This window comes from Buteo buteo, chromosome 2, assembly GCF_964188355.1.
Source record: "Buteo buteo chromosome 2, bButBut1.hap1.1, whole genome shotgun sequence".
Classification (NCBI taxonomy): domain Eukaryota; kingdom Metazoa; phylum Chordata; class Aves; order Accipitriformes; family Accipitridae; genus Buteo; species Buteo buteo.
In genome coordinates, this window is record NC_134172.1 from 3,587,710 (window position 1) to 3,610,489 (window position 22,780).

The 22,780-nt window shown below is 38.5% G+C and overlaps 1 protein-coding gene across 1 annotated transcript; it reads left to right on the forward strand.

Moving 5' to 3' along the window:
- Positions 1–1,915: 1,915 nt before the first annotated feature.
- Positions 1,916–22,525, forward strand: LOC142038533 (uncharacterized). The gene is made up of 8 exons (XM_075043995.1): positions 1,916–2,360; positions 9,073–9,196; positions 9,440–9,606; positions 13,882–13,983; positions 14,531–16,337; positions 19,448–19,582; positions 19,694–19,874; positions 21,662–22,525. Exons 3-8 carry the CDS (start codon positions 9,461–9,463, stop codon positions 21,916–21,918), a joined length of 2,628 nt encoding a protein of 875 aa, XP_074900096.1. The 5' UTR covers positions 1,916–2,360; positions 9,073–9,196; positions 9,440–9,460; the 3' UTR covers positions 21,919–22,525.
- Positions 22,526–22,780: the final 255 nt, after the last annotated feature.

Here is a 22,780-nt window from a genome sequence, read left to right on the forward strand (position 1 = left end):
ATCCTGAAGATATCCCAAAAGGCCTTTCTATAAATGAATTATTTACCATATTTACCATTATTTACCATATTTGCTATTGCTTAGTGCAATAAGCATGTGTTTTTTATCAGCCCCTAAAAGCTAAGTGACAGCCACAGAAGTTTACCATTGAAAATCCATTTTTCTGAAAGAGGGTGTTTTGGCTGGAGCACAGAGGTAGCACTCTTACCTTTTTTCAACAACTGTGTAAATTTTAAGCTTCGGTAGGACACTTACATAGGTTGTGAAGCCTAATGCAGCACCTGCAATGCTTTGAAAGTTTCCCATGATTTGAAGTAGTTCCAATTTCAAGATATAAATGGATTGTTGTTTGGGCTTTCAGGTATCAAGTAATGATTTCTGAAACCCACTTCTAAAGTTGTGAATAGTTACATTGTGTCACAGAGGTAGTGATTAGCCAAATCGTTAATGGGTTTCATCAAGTCTGCTTTAAGTCTGCTTTGACAGAAGAACAGCTAATATATCACAAATGGTTAAAAGATTGGTAAAGGTTAGTGGCTTAGACATACTGACTGAACAAATCGTCATGGGTGGTATAAAGATATTACTAGTCATCCTTTCTGAAAGGAATCTAATAAAATTAGCATCTAGGAGCAGTTGTGCACACCTGAGTCATTTCATTGCAGAGCCCACTATCTTAGCTTAAATACAAGGAGCCTAATCTTCCCATCTGCCTGGGCCACAGAGCTTTCTGTAGTGTCGAGGGTTGTATTACTGTGGCTTTTCCCTTGCAATACGGCTGGTGTATTGTACGTGCAGTGAAGACCAACTGGCGCAAGAGCAGCAAGCTCAGTGCTTCCCAGAAGCATCAACTTAACTACATGGATGTTTCACTGAATCGTTCTGCAACCCATTCCTGAATGCAGACTTTCCTGTCGGTCTGAGCATGTTTTTGTGCAGCATGGTGATGGAAATGCTATAGGAAACCTAACAAAACTAGCTATCAAGAAGGGGTTAACTAATTCATCCAGCTATTAGCCTGTTTCCAGTAGGCCCTTGGAAAAGAGAAGAGCGTGGACTTGACTGTGGTTTGAACAAATCATTGTAGCAGAATGCAGATTGGACATCAGATTAGGTAAATCCTTAGTTCTACCCTTCAGCAGGTCAGAGTAGGTCAGCCACAGTTGGATGTGGGTATAGTCTGACATCATCTTACTGCTTTAGGAGAGGAGCAGGTGCTTTGATAAGTTTTAACAATTTATCATAATATGACTGTTGCACACTTTATCTTGATTTATCTTAATTGTAAAAGCAGCCCTTCCCCCATTCATTGCTTCCACCAATTAAAGCTTTGTGTCAGTGAAGATGAAGCCTTACATTTGTGTAGGGCATTGACTTGCTAATCTGGGACATTGTTTTGCTGTGTCATGTAATGCAAATGGCTGAAGCTGGAGAAATGGCATACGTGCAAAGTGCAAGCATAACAGTAGGCAGCAGCAACTTGACAATCTGCTTTTCAATAGGGGAAATACAGGAGGTTAACGGGTTTAAATGGATGTGCAGAGAGCGTAGGGAAGGATTTTAGAATCAGCATGTTATACTTCGAGCGCTCTTGCGAACGTGCTTTTATCACACCTGGTTTTGGATAGCAATGTATGGCAGGAGCCAACCTTGCCTTTTCCATTGGCAGAAGCTATGAGTCTGAAGATGGAGTGGAACCCTTAGGTGGGTGCAGTCCCAGGTACTTGAGGATTGTTTGTCCTGTCATGTGGTGGGGATGATGTTCAGTTCTGTGGCAGATGTGTGCCGTTGAGCAGGATCATGGAGTGAGTTTGCATACTGGCATGATGGATGTGGACCTGGGTGATGTATCTTGTCTATGTGACAGGATAAAACTGAAGAGAGGAATCTTGCCAGGCAGTATGCCTCTGCCTGCATGGTCCTAGGTGCAACATGGCACAGCTGGCTTACCCGTTCTGGGAGTCTCTGTGACCTGTGGTCAGCAACTCTAGTATCTGCTGAGCTGTTCTGTGGTGTGGGATCTCACAGCAATAAAGCAACATTGTCATTGTTCTGCGAATGCGTAAGACGTAGGTGGTACTGGAGGAGCTGTGGGTGGTGTGATGTGGAGACATGGTGGGAGGAGCAATGAGGGGTAGCTAGAAATGAGTTTCATGCATAATAATTACAACTTTGACAGACCTGGTAATTATTGCCTTTTTTTTTTCTTTTTAATTGCTTTTAAATAGGCTAAGTCTGTCCTTAAGAATCTAAGTTTCTGCTTGCACGGCAATGCTGCATACTTCAGAGAAGAGAACTTGTATACTGGTAACAAGGACATGGTCAAACAAAGTGCCACCCCTGGTCATTACAAGTCACAGGTGAGTCCAAAAAGTGAATTTGCTTAGGTAAACAGAAATAAATACTTGTATGATATGTTGGTTTTTCTAACTAAATGTATTGAATAACCACAGAACAAAAAAACCTCAACACCTGAGGAGAATGCTGCATTACAAATGGAGCAGCTTTCACTGTGTCAGTGCAGGAGAGTAATCTTCTATTCATGGAAGTCAGCAGTTCCTCATTCAGTCTGGCTTTGAGTGCCTCTTGTCAAGGGCATTTGTGAGACTTACCAAAGTCTTCTGAAGAACAACTGCTGGAAGTTACCATGGACAAAAACCATCTTTGGTTATAGGAAATGAATGTATTTAGATGCTAGTGTTCAAAACAAACAAAAGAAATGGCCTAGTAGCCCATGAGTGTTCTTAATGGTAAGTGGACTATAGAACCCATATTGAACAAGAATCTCATAAACATACTTCTTCTCCACTCCCCCTGCCTTAAGTGATGCCTTTTTTATATGCTTTTGACCCAAGTGTCTAAGAGAGGTCTGACAAACTTGATTCCTTTTTCTCAGAAAAAAAGTTTCTTAATTCTTTGACTGCATTTCCCTTTGCTGTTGCAACAAGTCTTTTAGATGATATGAAATTGGGATTTAGAAGGATGTCTCTCGTAATCTGCCATTTTTATGGTTTTGTCCCTGATATTAAGAGATAATCTGAATAACTGACCTATTTTCTCCCCTGGTTTTAGTTTTTGACATGTCCCTGTCACCTGTTTACTTCTGCTGCTTAGTTTTTGAGGTAACCCAAGAAGGCAATTTATAGAATTGTAACTTTTTTTTTTTAACCCACAAGTTTCAGAGAATTACTAGCAGTGCATCCTGAATGGGTTAACCAGTTTCAGTGTGCTATAGATTAAGGTAGCTGTAGGTAGGAGTTACTAGAAGTCTTAAGTCAAAAAACCAAAACAATGCTTTTTCTTAGGCTTCCTTTATCTTGCCAAAAAACCCAAGAAGTAAACAGGAAATATCTATCCTGCCAAGAAATCAGAGAAGAATACACTCAGTATATAGGTAATAATATGGTGCAGTGCTGTCATTTACTGTCGTTATATGTTTATAAAAAGCATCTGTGAGCAGTGGTCTGTAGCAGTGAGTTTGTGCAGTTTTAGGATAAGTGACTGTAAAAAGGCTTTTTCCTAATTTAGCTCAAATGCTTTTTGGAAAATCAAGAACTTTCTGTCAGATGGGACTTCATGTCAATAAATGTAATTTCTTGTAATTATATGATGAAGCAAATATTTAGCTCTGATCACATTATCTTTTAGCTTATAATATATCTTTTCAGAGAACTGTTAGTCTGATATAAGCCGTAAACTGTTATTGCCTCTGAACAGGAGAGTTATGCCCTGTTGAATTTTTTTAGTCTGTGTCCTCTAATGCTATAGTTCAGCAAGGTACCCCAGATATACATAATGTCACTGCAAATGTTTCATACAATTGGCATAATGTAGTGATCCCTATGAAACTCCCTAAAACTACTTCCAGTCTGCTTGAGGGGCCTTCCCTGCTCTTAGCAGCTATTACCATCTCAGAATAGATGGTTACAGTCTTGAACTGTTTCCAGTACTTAGCTGGACAACACAAGAAATAAAACATTTCCAGTAACGACAAATAATATTCGAGTCTTCTGCTGTATTCACCATGCTGTTAAATCTTTGGCCAGAGGATTTTCAGAAGATCATAGATCTCTTGTCTCCTAGCTCAAGCAGCGGTGGTGAGGCAGAAACCCCTCTCTGTGGAAAATTTGTCTCTGTCTGTGTCCAGAGGTGCAGTGGGAGCACACTGGCATTTCTGTGTGTCTTCTGTCCTGTTTATCCTTGGCAGTGCTCAGGACCTGACCGCACAAGGTCCTGAGCAACCTGCTCCGAGTAGGGGCCTTGACTCCAAAGGTCCCTTCTAACCTCAGCTGTTCCAAGATCTCTCCCATGCAGGATTCTCTGCTCCCAATACAATTTACTGTTTATCAAGTCCTTTACTAAGATCTGTAGATTTCATCTGCCTCTACATGCCTGGCAGCTGTGCTAGCTTGGTACTTGATGGGGGAATGGGAGGATAGCAGGAAGAGGAGTGAGGGAGTAACAGCCTTCCTCCAGGTCTTTGTCCTCGCTGCTGGACCAGAGAAACCATCTACGTAGTAACAGCAAATCCTTGGCGCACAGCCTCGGCGAAGCAGAAACACAGAGGAGCCAGGTAGCAAAAAGCGAGTTGGTGTTCAGTGGAGTACAGGACTCGTGTCACAGATACCATAACAATATTGATGCCCAATAGCTTTGATACTATTTAGTTTAATATATTTTTATAGTTGCAATGTTAACATTGTACTGCTGAAGTTCTACTCGTTTATTTCTCTTCAAATGAAAGAAACTTTGGAAGAGCTTCTAAATACAAAGAACTGCATAAGGCTTTTGGAAATGGTGAATGGTTTTGGTAAATTCTTCAGTTTGCTTACTCTTCAGTTGTGATGAGCTGCTTGCAGAAGTTAAAAGCCCTCTGCCTGCTTTTGAAGATAAGATGTGACTTAATAGTATTAGATGTCTTGGAAAAAAATTGTGTTCAGTTTTGTGTGCAGGGAGAGAGTTTAGTACATGCACATTTCCATTTTACAGGAAAGAACAGCAGCTGTGTGTTTTTATGCTTTGAAAGAAAAAAAATGCATTGAGATAATGTATCTAGGTTTTAGGTGTGGTAAGTTTTTTGTTGTTGTTTTTGAGAGGTAATTTAGTGAGAGCAGTGGCTTTCCCATGATTTGCAGGGTGGAAAGAATGAAGTAAAAGCCCTACTGAAGACTGTAGGAGTTGTCATTTGATTTTTTTTTTTTTTCCTTTTTTGAGACAGCATTTCATTCATTGATTTTTAAGGTTGGAACTCTGAGCAAAACATGTCTGTGCCTCTGCAGGCAGTCCTTTCTTTGCAAAGCCAGTTATGGAGGTTATGATTCTGTCTGAAATTCAGTGAAGAATTTTGAAACTAAAGCAAGCTGTAGGAGACAACACACTTTTATCCCTTTTTCTTTTTTACTGTAACTTGTTTGTAGTTCATATGTAAAGCACAGATGAGAGTTTCTCAGTTATTTTGAAATTCTGTTTAACTGGGTAGAATGACAGACTCCAGCGTTTTGGAAGTGCTGAGTGACGAGGCTGTATCTAGGGTACATGAAGTACCTCTTCTGCTGATCTTTAGTCACATTGTCCTGCACAACTCACATTAGCAGTGATTAATGGCTCTGAAAATAAAAGATAAATCCATTGGTTACAGATCCTATTTTTAATCTATGCAAAAGTATTTTATACTCTAGCCAAAGAGCATAATTTATCTCTGTGTTGCTTCCTAGCATTGACATTTGCTTGTTAATACTGCTAAATTGTTGCTAAAATTTTGGCCTTGGTCTGCTACTGCTTTCCTAAATGATACCTGTGTGTGGTTCTGGAGTCACTTGTAGCAGATAATTTGGATACCACCCTCATCCTCTTCTGCAGGGTAAGAGTTTACCTGTATCACAGGAGCACTGTTGTGCCATTTAGTCTCTGGGCCAGGAAGTTGTTCTTGTCTCTAATGATAGAGATATTGACAGCATGTTTGTATGGAATGTTACAGAATATGTGTCTAGCCTCTACAGGGTTATAGTACCTCTAATTCTGTTATTTATTAGGGATTTGTTTGGATGTGTAAGACAAGTTTATAGCAAGTGATAAGTCCTCAGTGTAAGCTTTTTTGTATTCAAAAAATTCACTAAAGGGTTGTTCTGTCCTGCTTGTGGTAGGAGCACACTTGGCCAGGTAATATTTCTTTAGTACCTTTTCAGACAAGACCCAGGAAGGGAGATCTTCTGAGTCTGTGACAGCTTTCACTAAACCAAATTCCGGCCAAGGATTTGTAGTAAGCAAGGTTTTATGGTTCTACTTTTGAGAAAAGAGGGGAGAGAGAAAAATTAAATTAACTTAGCATTTTCTCTCTTAGAAGGATAGGGCTTGAGATAGTAAAATGATGAATATTGAAGTTCTGTTCTTTTAGTTTATTTAGATATAAATAACTTTTAAAAAGCTCCAGCTATAAAAAACTTTTAAAGTGGCTCTAGACAAACTGAATGCATAAAACAGTATTCAGAAAGTGTAAATTTCCCTTAAACCCTTTGTTTTCTATTGGCTTGTTCAGGGCTTCAGAGTTAAGCACCAGTCTCAGAGTTGGCAATATGGTTCCTAGTGACAATGCAATTTTTATCTCAGAAGCAATAAAATGGGAGTTTAGTAGATCGGTTTAAATGTTTTTAAGTATAAAGACCTAGTCATCACTGTAGCACCATTTGTTGCTTTCATGTTGTGTGTTTTAGCTTTTTCAGGAATTTAATAAATATGCGGTTGAGATCTTTCTGCAGTTATTCAATAAGGATTTAGCAGATGGTTTCATTTGCTGGATCCAAGGCTAGTTTGACCATCCTGATGAAAGAGCTTTTTTTTTTTAGCTGGCATTTTGTACCTATTCCAGCTGTATTTGCAATGAACGATGTGACAGAAGTTAATTTTATCCTCGTAGTCCTAAAAAAATTCTTCGTCTCCATCCTCAGCAGCCAGGTATCCAGAGTTCAGCATGTTAGGATCCTAGAATAAGCTAACTACACTTTTTTCTGCAGCATATTCAGAACTCTTCCTGCTGCCAGGTTGTACACAGAGGACATCTGCCAGCAGCAGCTCTGCAAATTCCTCTTCATTATCTTCCTAGCATTGCGCCCTCTGTGTCTCTGTCTGTAATGAGACACTTGGAAAGACAGACAAACCTGCTTAGCTGGAGGCGTTTGCTAGAAGAGTGACATGCACAACATCACAGTTTTTTGACCTGTTACTTTTGTTGCAAACCTTTATGACTAACACATCCAAGAGAAGCTGGGCATTGTCAAACAACCTCCACGTTGTCTCATGGCTTCAGAAGTGATCTTAGTTATGTGTAAACATATTGGAATGTCCAGTCATTTAATCTTCAGTTTCTTTCCATTCTCCCAGACATTGCTGTCCATAGATTAGTAGGCAGTATGGTGGCAACTTAATGTGCTCTTTGGGGGCTGAAGATGAAATATATTAGTATTTGTAAGGAAGTGATTCCTTTGGGTTTTTTGTTTGTTTTTTTCCCCCAAAAAGAAGTTTATTTTTTGAGTTGGCCTACTGGCCATTTTTTTTTTTTTTTGCCAGGAACACAAAAATTCAGAAATTGTTTCAGGAAGATGGGTTGTATTACTCAAAGAAACTGAAAGGCAGCATCTTCAATGAAATATGTCTTGAAATAGGAAATCCCCTCAACAGATTCTTTGAAACTGACTTAGTGGTGTTTTTCTTTGTGCTTATAAGAACCTCAGTTCACTAAGAAATGCTTCTAGAATTGGGTTGGAACAGATGCTGCTAAATGTTCTCCTTAGGACAATTTTGTTAGTTACCGGCCTTCTCAGGAAGATGGAAAGCACAGGGATGGATGCTACAGTCGGTTCCAGTCTGCAGCCAATACCACAGCCTCTTGCATCTGATACATCTGTGGTTTTGGGGGGGTTGGATTTTGTTGTTGTTGTTTGGGGGGAGGGGGGTTGTTGGGTTTTTTTTTGTTTGTTTGGGGGGTTTTGGGTGTTTCTTGGGTTTTGGGGCTTTGTTTGTTTGTGGGTTTTTTGAGTCTCCGAAATGTTATTTTCAGAACCACAAGTACTCCATCTTGACTGGATGCCTTTACTTATGAGAATTAAAGGGCAGCTAGTTCAGTTCTTTACCATAAAAGTTTGGGGTGTTTTTTCCAAGGAAGCTTCAGGTTTTACTCCTAGAGTCAAAACTTGCAAAAGTTAATCAACAAGGATCAAGACTCCTGGTGGTCAAGTTGGATGTTAATCAGCAGTGTGGCCTTGCAGCAGAGAAGGTCACCGCTATACTGGGCTGTCTTAGCAAGAGCGTAGCCAGAGGGGTGAGCACTGTTATGATTCCCTCTGTTCTGCCCTTTTAAGACCACAGCTGGATACTGTGTCCAGTTGGGGGCTCCCCAGTGCAAGAAGGGTACTGGAGTGAGTCCTACAGAGGCTTCCAAAATGCTTGTGGACTGGAGAATGGTATGTTTGAGGAGAGGCTGAGAGCACTGGGTCTGATCAACCTGGAGAAGAGAAAGAGAAGATCTTATGGGTGCGTGCAGCTGCCTTGTGGGAGGTTATAGAGAAAGTGGTCCAGACTATCTTCAGTACTTTTTTTTCTTTTTTAAACCAGGACAGCAGTTAGATATTAGCAAAATTTGCCCAGAGAGGATGTGGTGGGATCTCAAGACTCAGCTGGGCAAGTTTCTGAGTACCCTGATCTAACTGGGTCTGCTCTGAGCAGGGAATTAGGCTAGATGACCCCAGAGGTCCCTTCCAACTCAAGAGTAGGTTTCTGATAGTCTATTTAAACCTTTGTCAATCACAGGTTCGGTCGTGACAATTCCTCGTTGAGATACCTCATGAGGTACAGTTCCCAGTGTTACTTAGATCTCCTATTATTTATTCTTTGAATAAATAATTTATCTATAATAGTCTTTTCTGGACCAGTACTTAAAGACAGATTAGTTTTCTTACCCACATTTTGCTCTGTGAAGTTTACAAATGTCCCTGCCTGCTTACCGTGGGCTCTTTATTGGAATATTTTGTGTTTTCAGGGATATAGCAGGGATAATTGCTCTTCCCTTTGTTTTCTCAGAAGGGATGCGTATGCCTGTGACATGTGCATTTCCAGTCACATAGGCTAGAAGATTCTGAGCTTGTGAACGTGATACGCAAACACCTACAATGTGAAATCTATAGAGAATTCCTATTATTGCATAGTAAGTAATTTTTATTATTTACTTATTTATTTTTAGAAGATGCATAAATTTGTCAGATTTGGACTATGTGAAGGCGGGGGAGGGAACAAGTTTCAAACTGTATTCTTTTGGCATAGCTATGTTTCATTTTCCTGAAGAATTATTTAGCTTAAGATATAAAAGGAAGGGTTTGCTTTGTTGCCTTTACTGCTTGTTTACATAAACATCTAATGTTAAAAATGTGTCCTTCTTTTTTCAACATAGGTAAATAGCAAGAAGCAAAAAATGGACACTCAATTATTTTCCCCGTTATTAGGAGCAATTACTAGTACACCACCTCCGCTAGAATCTTCCCATCTGTATAGTGACTGGTCAGCATGTGGAGAGGATATTAACTCAAAAACTTCTTTTCAAGACTGCACAAAGAAACGGTATGAGCACTCTTGATATAATCTTATGGTGGTGTTCTGGAACACTGAGATTGTTATGGAGCAGAGCAAATGGGATTCTGGATCTTTTTAGGAAGAGTTTACAGGATAACTAGAAACTCAGTAAATTTTCTTTGCTGTATAATAGTTATTATAGAGGTTGTGAAAAAAGGTAGGGGGTCTGTGTGTGTATAGATGTGTGTGTTTACATGTAAAAACATTTAAAAATTTGGAAAGAATACTACATTTAGGGAATGAAATGGGAAACTGCCGTATGTAATTGAAAACTCCTTAAGGAAAAAAAACCGCTCTCCTTCTGTGCCTCCCATCCCTCAGTACCGTAGCTCATAATGATCCTGCTCGATAATGTAGAGCATTTCCTGGAACATGAACAATGCAGAGTGTTGCACACAGGTACGTCTGCCGCTGAAAGCATAACTACTCATACAGCTACTCTTGAAAAAACACCAGCCTACTGTCTTATTGTGCCCTTAATATAAGGCACTCAAGTTCGATTTTATCTTAAAAAAAAAATTTTTTTGTAGTTTTGGATGCTGAATGAATGCAAAAGGGTCTTTGTTACTTGAATCACAAAACATTTTTTTTTTCCCCTGGAGAAATCCACTCTGCCCAAGTCTTGACTATTGCAGGCACTTCTGATCATCCAGTCCTAATAATGCAGTAAAATTATTAAAGGTACAGAGAAGGGCAGCAAGGCTGGATGGGGGTTTGAAAGCTTCCCTGTCAGTGGAGAGTAAATAAAACTCCTCTTCATTTTTTGATAAGAGAAAGCTCTGCAGAGAAATGATTTCTATAAAATTGTGAATGATATGAGGATTGCAAGAAACAGGGAATGATTAAAGAAGCTAGGGGGTACCTGCTGAAATAATTGGTTCTCTCCTTCACATTGGTCATTTTATGGCTTGTGTACAGCAATTGAAATTTTAATGTTAAAACTATTCCAGCCTTAGAAATGTGTAAACAGTGATTTCATATTAGGCTTACCACTCTCTTCTTTCCATCTTAACACCAAGTGCTGGCAACATAATATTGCCTTTTGGGGGTGGTTGGTTGGTACGGACTGGCACAGCAGCTTTTGATGCTATTGATGACACTGTTAGCATTTCTAATACTAATCTCACTGCATTTTTTTTATCACTTGCCTAATAAGAAAGAGGAAGTTTGAGGTGGGGAGAAAGGGGAGTCCACTGGTTCAAAAGAAGTTGAAAGGTAACAGTTAAGGAAGATACATGCATTGCAAAGATGATAAATACCGTTTGGTAGTGTCACAAAGATGTTTGCTGGGTTTTGTTTGTTTGTTTTTAAATAAAAGATCATATAGCTTTAGTATTAGCTGTAGTGCTAAGTTTAAGCTCTGAGTGGCAATCCACTAATTAAAATATACAATCTCTTCTTAAAACAGCCTTTAGATTATTGCAAGGTAGCAAATGCAAGGTAGTTTTCTTAAAAAAAATTATTCAAGGAATTAAACAACTAAATGGTGCTTGCTGATTAATGATAATCCATGTCTACACCCATTCTGAGGTGGCAGATATGCAGTATTCCTTGAGGTTAAAAAAACTTCAGTGTTTTTTTTTTTCTTGTAATATGTTAGGGTACTTGGTGCCTAACTGTATTAGGTACAGTACGTCTGTATCATTTTAGTTCCTCTAAGCTGCTTTATGAGAGCAACTGATCCGTCACTGGAGATTTCTTTGCAGTGTAACTTTGCTCACACTTCTGTCCTTTTAATTCTCAAATGTTTGACCATCGAAATTATTCCACGATAAATTCTAGGAGCCCTAGTACCTCAAACCTACATATAGGCCTTTCGACAGACCAATATTCTGGTGCCACGGACTTCTCTTGAGAAATGTCCATTTGAAAATCCGTCCTTGTTCAGCACTAGATTGGATGAAATTATTGGCACCTTTAAAGAATTCAAGCATATTCTCAAATGCAGTATCTCCCCAAAGGAAGGCAATAGTTCCGTCCAATTTCTGTCCTCAAAGGCTACGGACATGTCCCCAGCTTTAGTTCTAGAGTTAATCGCAACAGCCGGAACAGCACACAGGTGTGGCAAAGGTACCATTTCTATTTACCTGTTGCTCTTTCATCTGCAACCCTCTTCCTCTCACCAGTACCTTGGAAGTTTTGCCAAGGAGCTGTAGGTCTTGGTTCTTCTGTTCTACTTTTTGTTCTTTCTCTGTCTGCAGGGGCGGGCTTGCTCACTGCCACAAACTTGGTGTCAGGCTGAACATTCGTATTTTATTTCATAGAATTGCAAGCAATTTGGTATGGTTTTGCCTTTCCCGTGTGCTGGTTATTTTCATGGATTCTTTTTATGTTGCTCTGCCTTGGTAAGCAGTAGGTTGTCTTATGGCACTAGGAGGTAAAGATTTGATTCCTTGATGCTATAGAATCAAGAGACTTTACAGCAAGTGTTTTCTGGTACCAAACCAGAAAGGATAATAACTGCCTACCTTGGACTTGAGAAAACTGAATGCATGTTACACCGGGATTTTTGTTTTTAACTTTTGTTGTCCTGTTGTTCATGGAGGATACTTTATTGGGAGACCAGAAGACAAGAACATAGTTGACTTCTTTTCCATGTGTGTCAGTGTTTTTCATGGGAAGTATCTTCCTTTCAGGGTGGATCAGGATTTTATGATACAAGATGCTTCCTGACACGTTGCGTTACCAAGAATTTTCAGGTTGCTGGTAGTGAACAGTACTGGCTTGAGACTGCATTAAGAAACAGAATTTGTCAAGGATTCAGCTTCTCTTGCCTTGAGTTGCATTGTAGTATTTCCAGTGTATGTACCAGAAGGAACAGCTGAATGCTTCATCACACTTCCATCTAGTCTCTAAAATTTGTTTAGGCGATTTTAGACTCACTGCTGGTCTGCACTTGTTCTTTCCCAGAATTTTTTTTTTTCCTTTTGTAGTCTACCCAGCTTCCTGCTGCCCTGTCTGCAGTTCTAAAATGGCCAGTAATTTTATTTTTAACTTCCATGCCACATTGCAAATTGATCTCTCCCTTGCTGAAAATCATCATCTAGATGCAAGCTTTCATCTATGATCTCCAGTTCATTGCAGAAATTGGAAGTAAATAGGCCTCCTTTAAAAAGAAAAAAAAGAGAAAGAAAAAAGTTTGCTGTCTGACAAAGACACAGAATAGATTTGGTTATCAAATATCAGTTACAGTTCTACATTCATAAAATATTTTCAAGAATCTTAGCACTTGCGTATATCCTAAACAAAAGCACGTAGACCAGATTCCTTATGGAGGTAACCGAATGGTCATGAAATAAGTAATGGAGGTAGTTAGAAGTCAAAATGTGGTGTAGTCTTAAAAGCTAGTAAGGCATAAGTGGCTAATTTTCACTGTAGCAAGAGATTAACAAGGTGATAGTCTTAATAGTTTATCCCACGTTTTATAGTCCTTGTTAATTGGCAAAATCAGTGTGAGTAATTATGTGGCAGCATTAGCAGACGATGTAGCTGTTTGGATAAGCTGACACCAGGGAAGACTGAGAGATCTTCAGGGACCCTGAAATGAATCAGCTGAATGGGAATAGGATGATGAATGAAATTTATTGAAGCAAATGATGCATGTTAGAAGGAAGGAGATCTTAACAGTGTTATGCTTTAATTAACTTCTGAGTAAGAGTTAGGTGTCATTACGGACAGCTCTGTAAAAATCTCATTTTGCACCTGAAGAAAAAGATGAAAGATGGGCTTGCGTAAGAGTAGTGATGGTTGAACACCTTTGGTATTTATCAGTAATATTTAATAAAGTTTTGACCAACTTCTTTCTAAAAGGGGATTAAAAACTGGTTCAACTTAAGTATAACTTAATTTTTTTGAGATGAAAATAATAGTTCTTGAATAATGGAAGTAGATAAATTAGAATCCTCTAGATTTTGAGAAGATGGATCATACTTATCCTCTAAAGGAATTTGAAGAAATGTCTATAAAATAGTTATGTTTATTGAAAAGAGAGGAAAATCTTTTGCTGCTCCTGTCTCTTCACATAACGGCTTGAGAAGTCTGGTGAAGGAAGACGTTAGGAAAATTATTCTACTTCATTTAGGCCACAGAATTCATGAATGCAGGAAGAGATTTCTATATATGGGTGCTGAGTATATATTAAATTCAGAAGACTTAGCAGAACCTGCTAAAATAAATTAAAGGTTTAATGCTTTACTTTTACTTTTGCCTGTTCTGTTTAGGAGAAAAAGACTTTTATTTATGTAGGCTTTTTTGTTTTCTCAGGGCACCAATAAATCTTTCTTATTCTGGCAATGGCCCTGATATGTTTGGGCTAGTGTCAAGCATTTTAGAGGAGCCAAGCAAGCCAGAACCAGTTACAGATTGGTAAGTTTGTTCTGAAAGTTCTTATATGTTGCGTGTTGGTTTTTACATCCTTTGTCACACAGACAGGATATACATTTTGAATTATTTCATGGAGTTGAGTAACAAAGGTCCCTTGAATCCCCTTGAAATGTACAAGTGTTTTTCTTTACTTCAATTGCCAGTAAAAAAAAAAACAACAAACTGTTAGAAATGTGAATTTTCAAAAGTCTTCCTACAGTATTTCGGTGTGTGGGGGGGGGCAAATACCTCATTTTAACCATTAGGGAGTTGGCTGAATACAGTCAAATCGAAAATATTTAATAAATCCAAATAGACTCTGTAGTTCTGAATATACATATTATAAACATTAGAGAACAGCATTGGTAGTCAGATTTCACATAGCATTTACTCAACTACAGTGGGAATATTTCCCCCACTCCTATATTTTGGAGGGGGGCTGTGTATGGTTAGCCAAGAATATAATGGGGGAATAACCATGTTACATGAACTGTTTTAATGTAAGAAATGTTTTAAATCATTGCAGGAGGTTTGTTTAACTTTGTTACAGGAATTCTCTTTCAAGATTGTTTCCACCGATGTGGGCACCTGATCTTGGAAGCAATGGTGAATTCTCAGGGCTCTCATCTAAGCACTCTGTTGAAAGTAAGGATTTTTCAAACCTGACAGGCACACAGAACTACTATCAGGAACACTTGCAAAAGTCTCATGATGTGGAGATGTTACACAGAGGTTTGGAAGACCTTCATCTCATAGAGTCTTGGCTTTCTCCATCTGGCCCTTGCACTCAGCCTGATAATATTCTGAAGACCAGTTATCCTGAAAATTCCTCTTTACAAAATAATAATACAATTCACCAAGAAGGGTTTTCATTTCAAAATGTAGACTATAATCAGCATTTGTGCAGTTATGACCACATGAGGTTAAATGGAGACTACGAAAAAATTGGTTCCAATTTTAGCACTTTTTCTTCTCAGAACAGAATGAAAGAAGGCACTAGCATTCAGAAAGAGTATTGGAAAACTGAAAGAACAAGAGGCAAAGCTCTGAAAAATGATGCTCAAGAACAAACTAAGTATTCCCCTGATCTTTCCAATCAGCCTGTTGATGACTCTTGGGATAGAGTATCCCAGGACAACCACTTGTTTTCTAAAAGATATGAAAGCTTTACAGCTGCTCATAAATTGCAGTCATCTGTTCATCCAGCGCTATATTTTTTCAATCAACCCCCTAAAGAAAATAATTTTTCTGGAGGGGCAAACAGAAAACCACAGGAAACCCATGTGCAAAATGGTCATCATAGCTTTACTTTGGGGGATGCTTTTAATAATAATGAATGTAAGATCCATATTAGTCCTAAAGAATGCTCTCATAAAGTAGCTGAATATGATTTATCTGCAAAAAATGTTACGCAAAATGGGAGTTACTCGTCGTACCATGGACGTACGTGGCTGGATGGGAAAATGGCAAGTCCAACAGCTGCATCGGATATCACATATGGAAAGCAAGTGGTAACAAGTCCACAGTCATCTTCAGGGGTTTCAACCATGTCCGCTGGCTCTCCCACCCATCAGTCTATAACACAGTCCTCTTACTACTCACCGATCCTACCTGTCCTCCCTTCAAGGAAAGGTGGACGGTTACAAATATCAAACGGTGTTTCTAATAATTTGGGAGTTTCTAATTTTATCTCAGAAAATCAGAAGCAAATGAAACCCATTGGACGATCACAGCATGATTCGTTGACTAATAAGGAGGGGCAATACCGTAAATTCCCCATTAATTTTTCATCTGACTGGTTAAAGCAACAGAATGCTGTAAGTGAAGACCCTGAAAAATACCACAGATTTCCGAAAAAGCAGACCCAAGAAAGTAATAATAAAGATGATAGGAGAGGCAGAAGGAATTGGATTCCTCATTTTGGGTATACAACCTCAAACCGTCAGCAGTTCAATATGTTCCGAAAAAAGCACGAACAAAATGGTGGTAGTGTGTCAGATTTCATCAATCCTTCTTTTCTTCCTTCTTTCCCATTAATGTCTGATTTTAAGCAAAATCCCAGCTTTCCTCCATTTAATCACCATCTCTTTTCATCAGCAAATAATTTCAGTTTTCCTCCGTCAACATTTCCATTCTCGGAACTTGTTGATCTTTTTCATTATGATGACTTTAACCACTTGAATCCCTTCATCAACGACCTGTTTTGTGGGGAAATAGCTGCACCATACTTTGCCTTTCCAACACCATTTAACAAATACAGACCTCCAAGAAATCGCAGTGGACCTGCTAATGAGCTTCATATCCAACTGGAGGAGTGTTATGAGCAGTGGAGAGCTTTGGAGAAAGAGAGAAAGAAGGTAACACAACTGACAATAACTTCCTATCAAAGCTGGTTATAGCATGAAACAATTTATAGAGAGTAGATACTCTGGGCTGTCACTACTTTTGAGAAGAGAATTCTGTTGTCACGTTGTTTGTTTTAAATACCTAGAACACCATCTACAACATCTGCTTTGAATATAATGCTTGCATTGTTTGGCATGACTGGTTTTAAATTGTGTGGCTTTGAGCTTCAGTTCCTAAGGCTCCTTCCCCTTACACAGGGCTGCTAACACATTTCTCTCTATTAACCTACAATATTTGCTACAACAAATGTGATAAGTGTCACTGGCCAAAGCACTGAATTATTGTTTGCTTGGATGTTTTTCATTTATATGGTCAATAAAAGTTCATTAGGTAGTTGTTATTAATTCAGTAGGCCTTTGTTATGACTCTAGAGCCACCAGCCATAAATGATGATAGAGCAGGTTTAAGAACCACAGGTCGTTCTTAAAGTACTGGCGTTTTATGCACCTTAATGCTCTAAATGCTCTTATTGCACAGTTTGGTTAGATGGATCTCTTTTCTTATCCCGTACTTTTTCACTCCAGCTAAATCTTTAACTAAAGTATTATAAACCTAGGCTCTCCTTTTCCCTGCACAGTCATTTAAGGAGAGAACTTTTGTCATGTTTTTTGGTTTTTGTTTTTGTGATATAGAGGTGTCTTTCCCTTTTTGTTTCTTGTTTTACTAAATCTTGGTTTAGTGAAAAGAAAGAAGATCATGCTGATCACTCTGTACATGGCTGTAGAGAAAACCTACAGTGTTTTAAGTGGATGTGACTTCTCCCAAAGGAAGTTTCAATTTATACTCTTCTTGTTACAGTCACTTTCCTGCCTCAGACTCTCTTGCTAAGAACTGTTATCAGGGAGGGATCACACTACTGAGAAATGTGTTATACTTGGGAATGAAAGCTCTGCACTTAAAAGGAGCAGGATGTGCTTTCCCAAGAGGAGTCAAATTTCTGAACTCCATGCCAGGTCCTGGAAACCAGACTGTCAATAATCCATAGTCCTAATTATACTCTGAGTGCCTGTCTACTTCTTCCATGTCAGAGAAGCTTCCTGGTCCTTGGATAAAGAGACTGATACCTGACCAAACTGGATGTCTGGAGAGCACCTTTTTCTTTCCAGCATCAACTGTTGAGATCTTGCTAACAACCTTCTGGGGGTGTAAATAGAACTGCCTGTCTTGTTTGCTCACTGATGCCTTTAAACAAGACTGTTCTGCCCATCCAGTCTCCTACCAGGAATTCTCTACAAGTGAGAGGGGGATAATGATTCTTGTTCCAGTGTGTCTGAGACAACTGTGTTTTCAGAAACTCTTCTGCTTTCTGTTGTGGCAAAAAAGGCTGTTCCAAACTTGCTCATGCAAGATTTGGGTCAGTTAAGTCATTTGGGAAGACTGAATCATAGTTTTAATTTCATAATATATGGGGGTTTGTGTTTTCATCATTAAAGGAGGATTGTTTATCCTCATTTTGTGTTCTTAATAATCAAAGGGATTTCATTGACTAACTTGATCTGGTCCATTCTAAGTGATCCAATTTTATCCTAGTGATCTACTCAGGCTTTCTCAGTCATTGATTTTTGTAGTTACAGACTACACCTGCAGATAGCTTTATTTATGAGTATAAACTGTTTTCAATCCCACAAGCCAGCTGCCATAGCGTGGCTCACATTCCTACAACCAAAATAATTATTCCTCAAAAGGGGATGACTGCATCCGACTGACAGGAATGTGCCTGGACTGCGTTAATCCCTGTTTGTAGGTACAGTTTGGGAGAATGCTATAGCTCACCTGTACATAAGTATGTAGGGAGGGACTTTCTTTTGACATTCTCACCCTTTTGATATTCTCGCCCTACATTAATTTCTCAGGAGTGTAGACAGAGCCCCTCACCCCAGCGGGACTTGCATTTAATTCTATCTAGCTTGTCTAATCAGTCAGCCCTTTCAGCTCTCAGAAACCTGTTCATAGCAGCTGCTTTGGAGTTCACAGTGACAGCGAGCTTACCCGTTTCCTTTTATAAATCTCACTTTTCCAGGGATCTTGAATTTAAAGAATTTCTACAAATTGTCTGTTAGGAATTGCCTGCAATATTAAGTGTGCATATAGGTTAATTGTGAATTGCTTTATTGTGAATTGCTTATTAGCTGTAATTCTTATGTACCTGGTGGTGGTATATGAATTCATGACCCTTTCTCCATCCATTTTTTTCTGAATGTCTTTCAGGCTTCTGAGATGAATGCAAGTGGAGTCAGTCAGTTCTTGTAATTCACGTTAGATGAGGGCAGAGACTAAATAATATGGATATGTCAGTAAAACAAAAAGAAAAGGACTTCAGCAGATCTTTTCAGTATGAATGTGCATAGCATGAATGGGGACTTAACCTTGCCTTAAACTGCAATGTGGTACCTAATCTTTTTCTCCCAAGTCCATTGTATGCTGCAGAAGGAGCGAGATAGAGAATCAGCTGCTAGTTTTGTCTTTTTTTACTCCAAGTGTAAGAAGTTCTTATCCAAAAATAGATGTGGTGATGTTTAGTCACTGCCTGAGTTGTATAGTGGTTTGGCCAGTTCCTTTCTCAATGGGCAGTTTGGCAGTTATGTTGATGACTTTTTCAGAGCTGATACCAGTTTATGTTAAATCTGGCTTAATCGTGATGCACTTCAGATACAACTTATGCTGGTGTGATCACCTGTTTCTTCTGTTAGTAATCATAATATGTGACATTTGAGAGATGCAGTGAGAGGCATACAGTTTAAATTCCTGGGGTACTGTACAAGAATTTCTTTGTGTAGGTCTGTGTCCAAGATTGGTTAAAATAAAGTTGTACAGCTTTGGTTCTAAAAGCTGGCACTAAGCATTGTACTCTGAGCTGAATTAGAGAAGTATTTTCATTCTTACAGCCGCTAGTTGTACATCCAGACGGATATTTGGGAACGTTTTTCTGTAAATGCAGTCAGAAGGAAAGATAGGAAGCACACTTCTAATGTATTTGAAAATTCTAAACGACTCTGAAAATATGGATTGTAATATTGTACTGGTTTCAAACATTTAAAATGACTATTTATTTCCCCTCCAGACTGAGGCTGACCTTGCAAGAAACTTTCCAGGAAAGCGCATATCTAGCTCAAATAACACTCCTGTGTCCCGACTTCCTGCTAACCCATCACGAGTTGATCGTTTGATTGTCGACCAGTTACGAGAACAAGCCAGGGTAAGCCTTCGTCAGTTACAATTCCTGCATTTCTTTTTGGTTTTATGTTTGTTTGTTTAATGGAGACTTATAAATACTTAACAATTTTGGTGTTTTCAATGTATCTGGCAGGTGCTCACATTAATAGGAAAAATGGAAAGGCTTCGTGGTACCCCTGTACACGGTAACATATCCACTACATTGGAACGCCATATGGAAGCCATTCACGTAACACAGGCAAGGCGTAAGGATGAGATTATTAATGCTGCTAATCCACAGAGACAAGGAGCACCACGTTATAATAATGAGAAAGGTAACTGTTTTCCATTTCTGTAGTTTTAAAAGCTTTTGCAAAGATTTAATCGTGAAAATAGGCCATTTGAAATATGCAAATTTGAAATATGCAGCAATTATTGTAACTTCAGCAAAAAAAGTTTGTAAACCTGTCACTTTTTAAAAGACTTTAAATTGCTTTAAGAGATCTTTTTTCTTTTCTGTTTTTCTGTTACTAGTTTAAACATTTTGAAACATTTTCCTCTTGACTAAAAGAGAACTGTAAAAACTGTTCAGTGATATTATATAACCTTAAGTAGTTGTCCTAAAAGTGAAAACATACTTGTTTTTAAACAAGTTGAGTTTCTTTCTTCAGTGGTATTGCTAGTCTTTCTTTTTCTCTTCAGCTTATAAAGTAAAAAAAAGTGTTGGTGCTGTGCTAATCAATTGTGTCTGTCTACCTTATCTAAATCACAAAAACGCCAGAACTTACATTTCACAATTCCCAACTTTTGTTGAAGTAAAGCCAAAATAATTTGTAGCAGCAGTATGTACTTCTGTAGAAGTAATGCAAAACAAAGGCAAATTGATTCCCTTCTGACAGCATAGTGTAAGTGATAACTTGCTGTTCAGTATAATGATCGTACAACTGATAGATACAGGAGTTTGGGGTTTGGCAGTAAAGATAATATTATTTTTCTTCAGAAAATACCTGTGTCTTGGAAAATGATTTCCAAAGAGGAATACACTTCCCCTGCCTCACCCCCATCCTCCTTTGGATCCTTACTCAGCACTGTCATATATTGTATTATTTCCTGTTGCTGCAGTGAAGCTGACAGTGTGGTACCTTTGCCTTCCAGCAGTGTGTGTGGGATAGTTCTTCCTTGTAAGAAGGGAAAGATAAATTGTAAAGAGAGTCAAAATGTTTTGATTTCACAAGTTAGGTGTCAAGCATGATGTCACATCCTTAAAAGTAATAGTCCTATATGCAAACCAACTTCTAAAATTACTCCTAAAATTGTGTAATGTGACATTAGCCCCAAGCATAAGCCAGGAAGCAGGTAGTCATCATCTTACAAGAAAAAAAAAACAAACAAACTACAAACCATGTTTTAGATAATGCTTTATCATAAAGGTATTTGGAAGCAATATTCGAACCATCCTGTACCATACTTATAGTTAGAAAAACTGTAATTAGTCTTCTGTGGTTAATGGTAACATCTGCAGTGTTAATGTTTCTGAAGAGGAGCTGTGCTGCTGTTGGGTTCTAAGCTCAATCTAAACCACATCTAGAAAAGCCTTTAGTCCGTTTTTTGCTGTGAAATATGTGTTTCTTTGAGTTCTGCTGTTGGTGATCATATATCCAAGGATCGGCAGTGAGCCTTTTCTCACTGTGAGGCTGGGTGGGTATTGGTGGCACTGAAAGGAAGGCAAAGGAGGAAAAAAGGATTGCACCAAGCTCATCTGGGTGGAATTGAGTAGGTAGTTTTACTAATCATACTTATTGAGTATCATTGTAGATAGTCCCCTCTGATAACATTAATTAAATGGGCTTAATGGTTGTTTCACAGGCCTGATGGTTATGCCACTGAATTTTGGACACAGTTATGGTTGCTATTAGAGTGAGATGTTATAGCTATCATTTGCAAGAGAAGAATGCTAACTGATGGAATCCAACCAGTGCAGTACCAGGGTACAATGTTAGCTGTTTCTTGAGCACACTTTGCATACCAGTGATGGGTTGAACAAATTTACGGAATGTTTTAATATATTAATATTACTAGGCTTGTATACTGGTTTAACCTGTAACGTGTTCTTCTGTTGTAGATGTTCTGGCTCTGGCAGCTGCCATTAGAGAATTAGCTGCTTCCACACGCAAGGCTCGTACCGCTTTATGGTGTGCGTTACAGATGACTTTGCCAAAAAACTCTTCAAGCGGTCCAGTAAAACAAGAAGTTGTTGAAAGGGCATTGCAAGAGCTTTGTCCTCCAAACAGAAGCACACAAGAAAAAAGCAGCATGGAGCATGAAAACAAAGGAAGCAAAAAAGAAAAACCTGAGGAACCCATGAGGATTCTGGAATAATAGCAAATAATAATAATAACAAAAACAACAAAAGAGAGGCAGAAGGCTGAGGATGGGGAGGGAAGGGCAAAGTGTCCTGGATAGTACCATGGAAGGTGTTTTTGATAGGTTATAAAAAAGTAAAAGGGTTAACATAACTGATCAGTGCTGCAATTCTATTACTGTGATTCTGGTGTTGAGAGACACATCTTGTAATAGTGTTAATGCAATTTTAATATTGCTGGTATTGCAATGTCTGCTACATAAGAATTTTATTATTAAGAGGAACTAAACAATAGCTGAGCATTTCCTTGTGTGCTTATCCAAAGCTATGTGTCAGCTGTGAGTCAAGCCATGACCTGAGAAACCAGAGTGTGGTAGAACTTAATTCTCCTTTCTTTGTTAATGATACAATTTAGCATTCTTAAAAAAAAATTTTTTTGAAAGGTATTTCATAAATTGTTAAGGGTTTTTTTGCACCATTATATAGTTCTTTTAAGTGCCAAAGTGATCACTAAGTAGTTTGCATCCCATCACTCTGTACAGAGCAATCCACACTCCTGTATTGTTTTTGTGACAAGGAATCAGGTTGTCCAGGTTATTGCTAACAGTTTGACAAGAATAATAATTGGTTAATGTTGGTTGTGTGAGATGCTTCAGCAATTGTGCTGCCAATTCAGTTTCTAGCTAAACCAAGGTAAACCAAGCTTTTCTATAGCATAGTCCATTTAAAATTTTCCATTAAAAAAAAAAAAAAAAAGGATTTTGTAGATTTGCAGTAAGTACTGCATTGAAGTACACATTAGCAGGTGATATAAAGTTGTCACTCAGGATTAGAAATTAGATTTATTGATTCCTCAGTGGGTTAAAAAACAGTAACTAT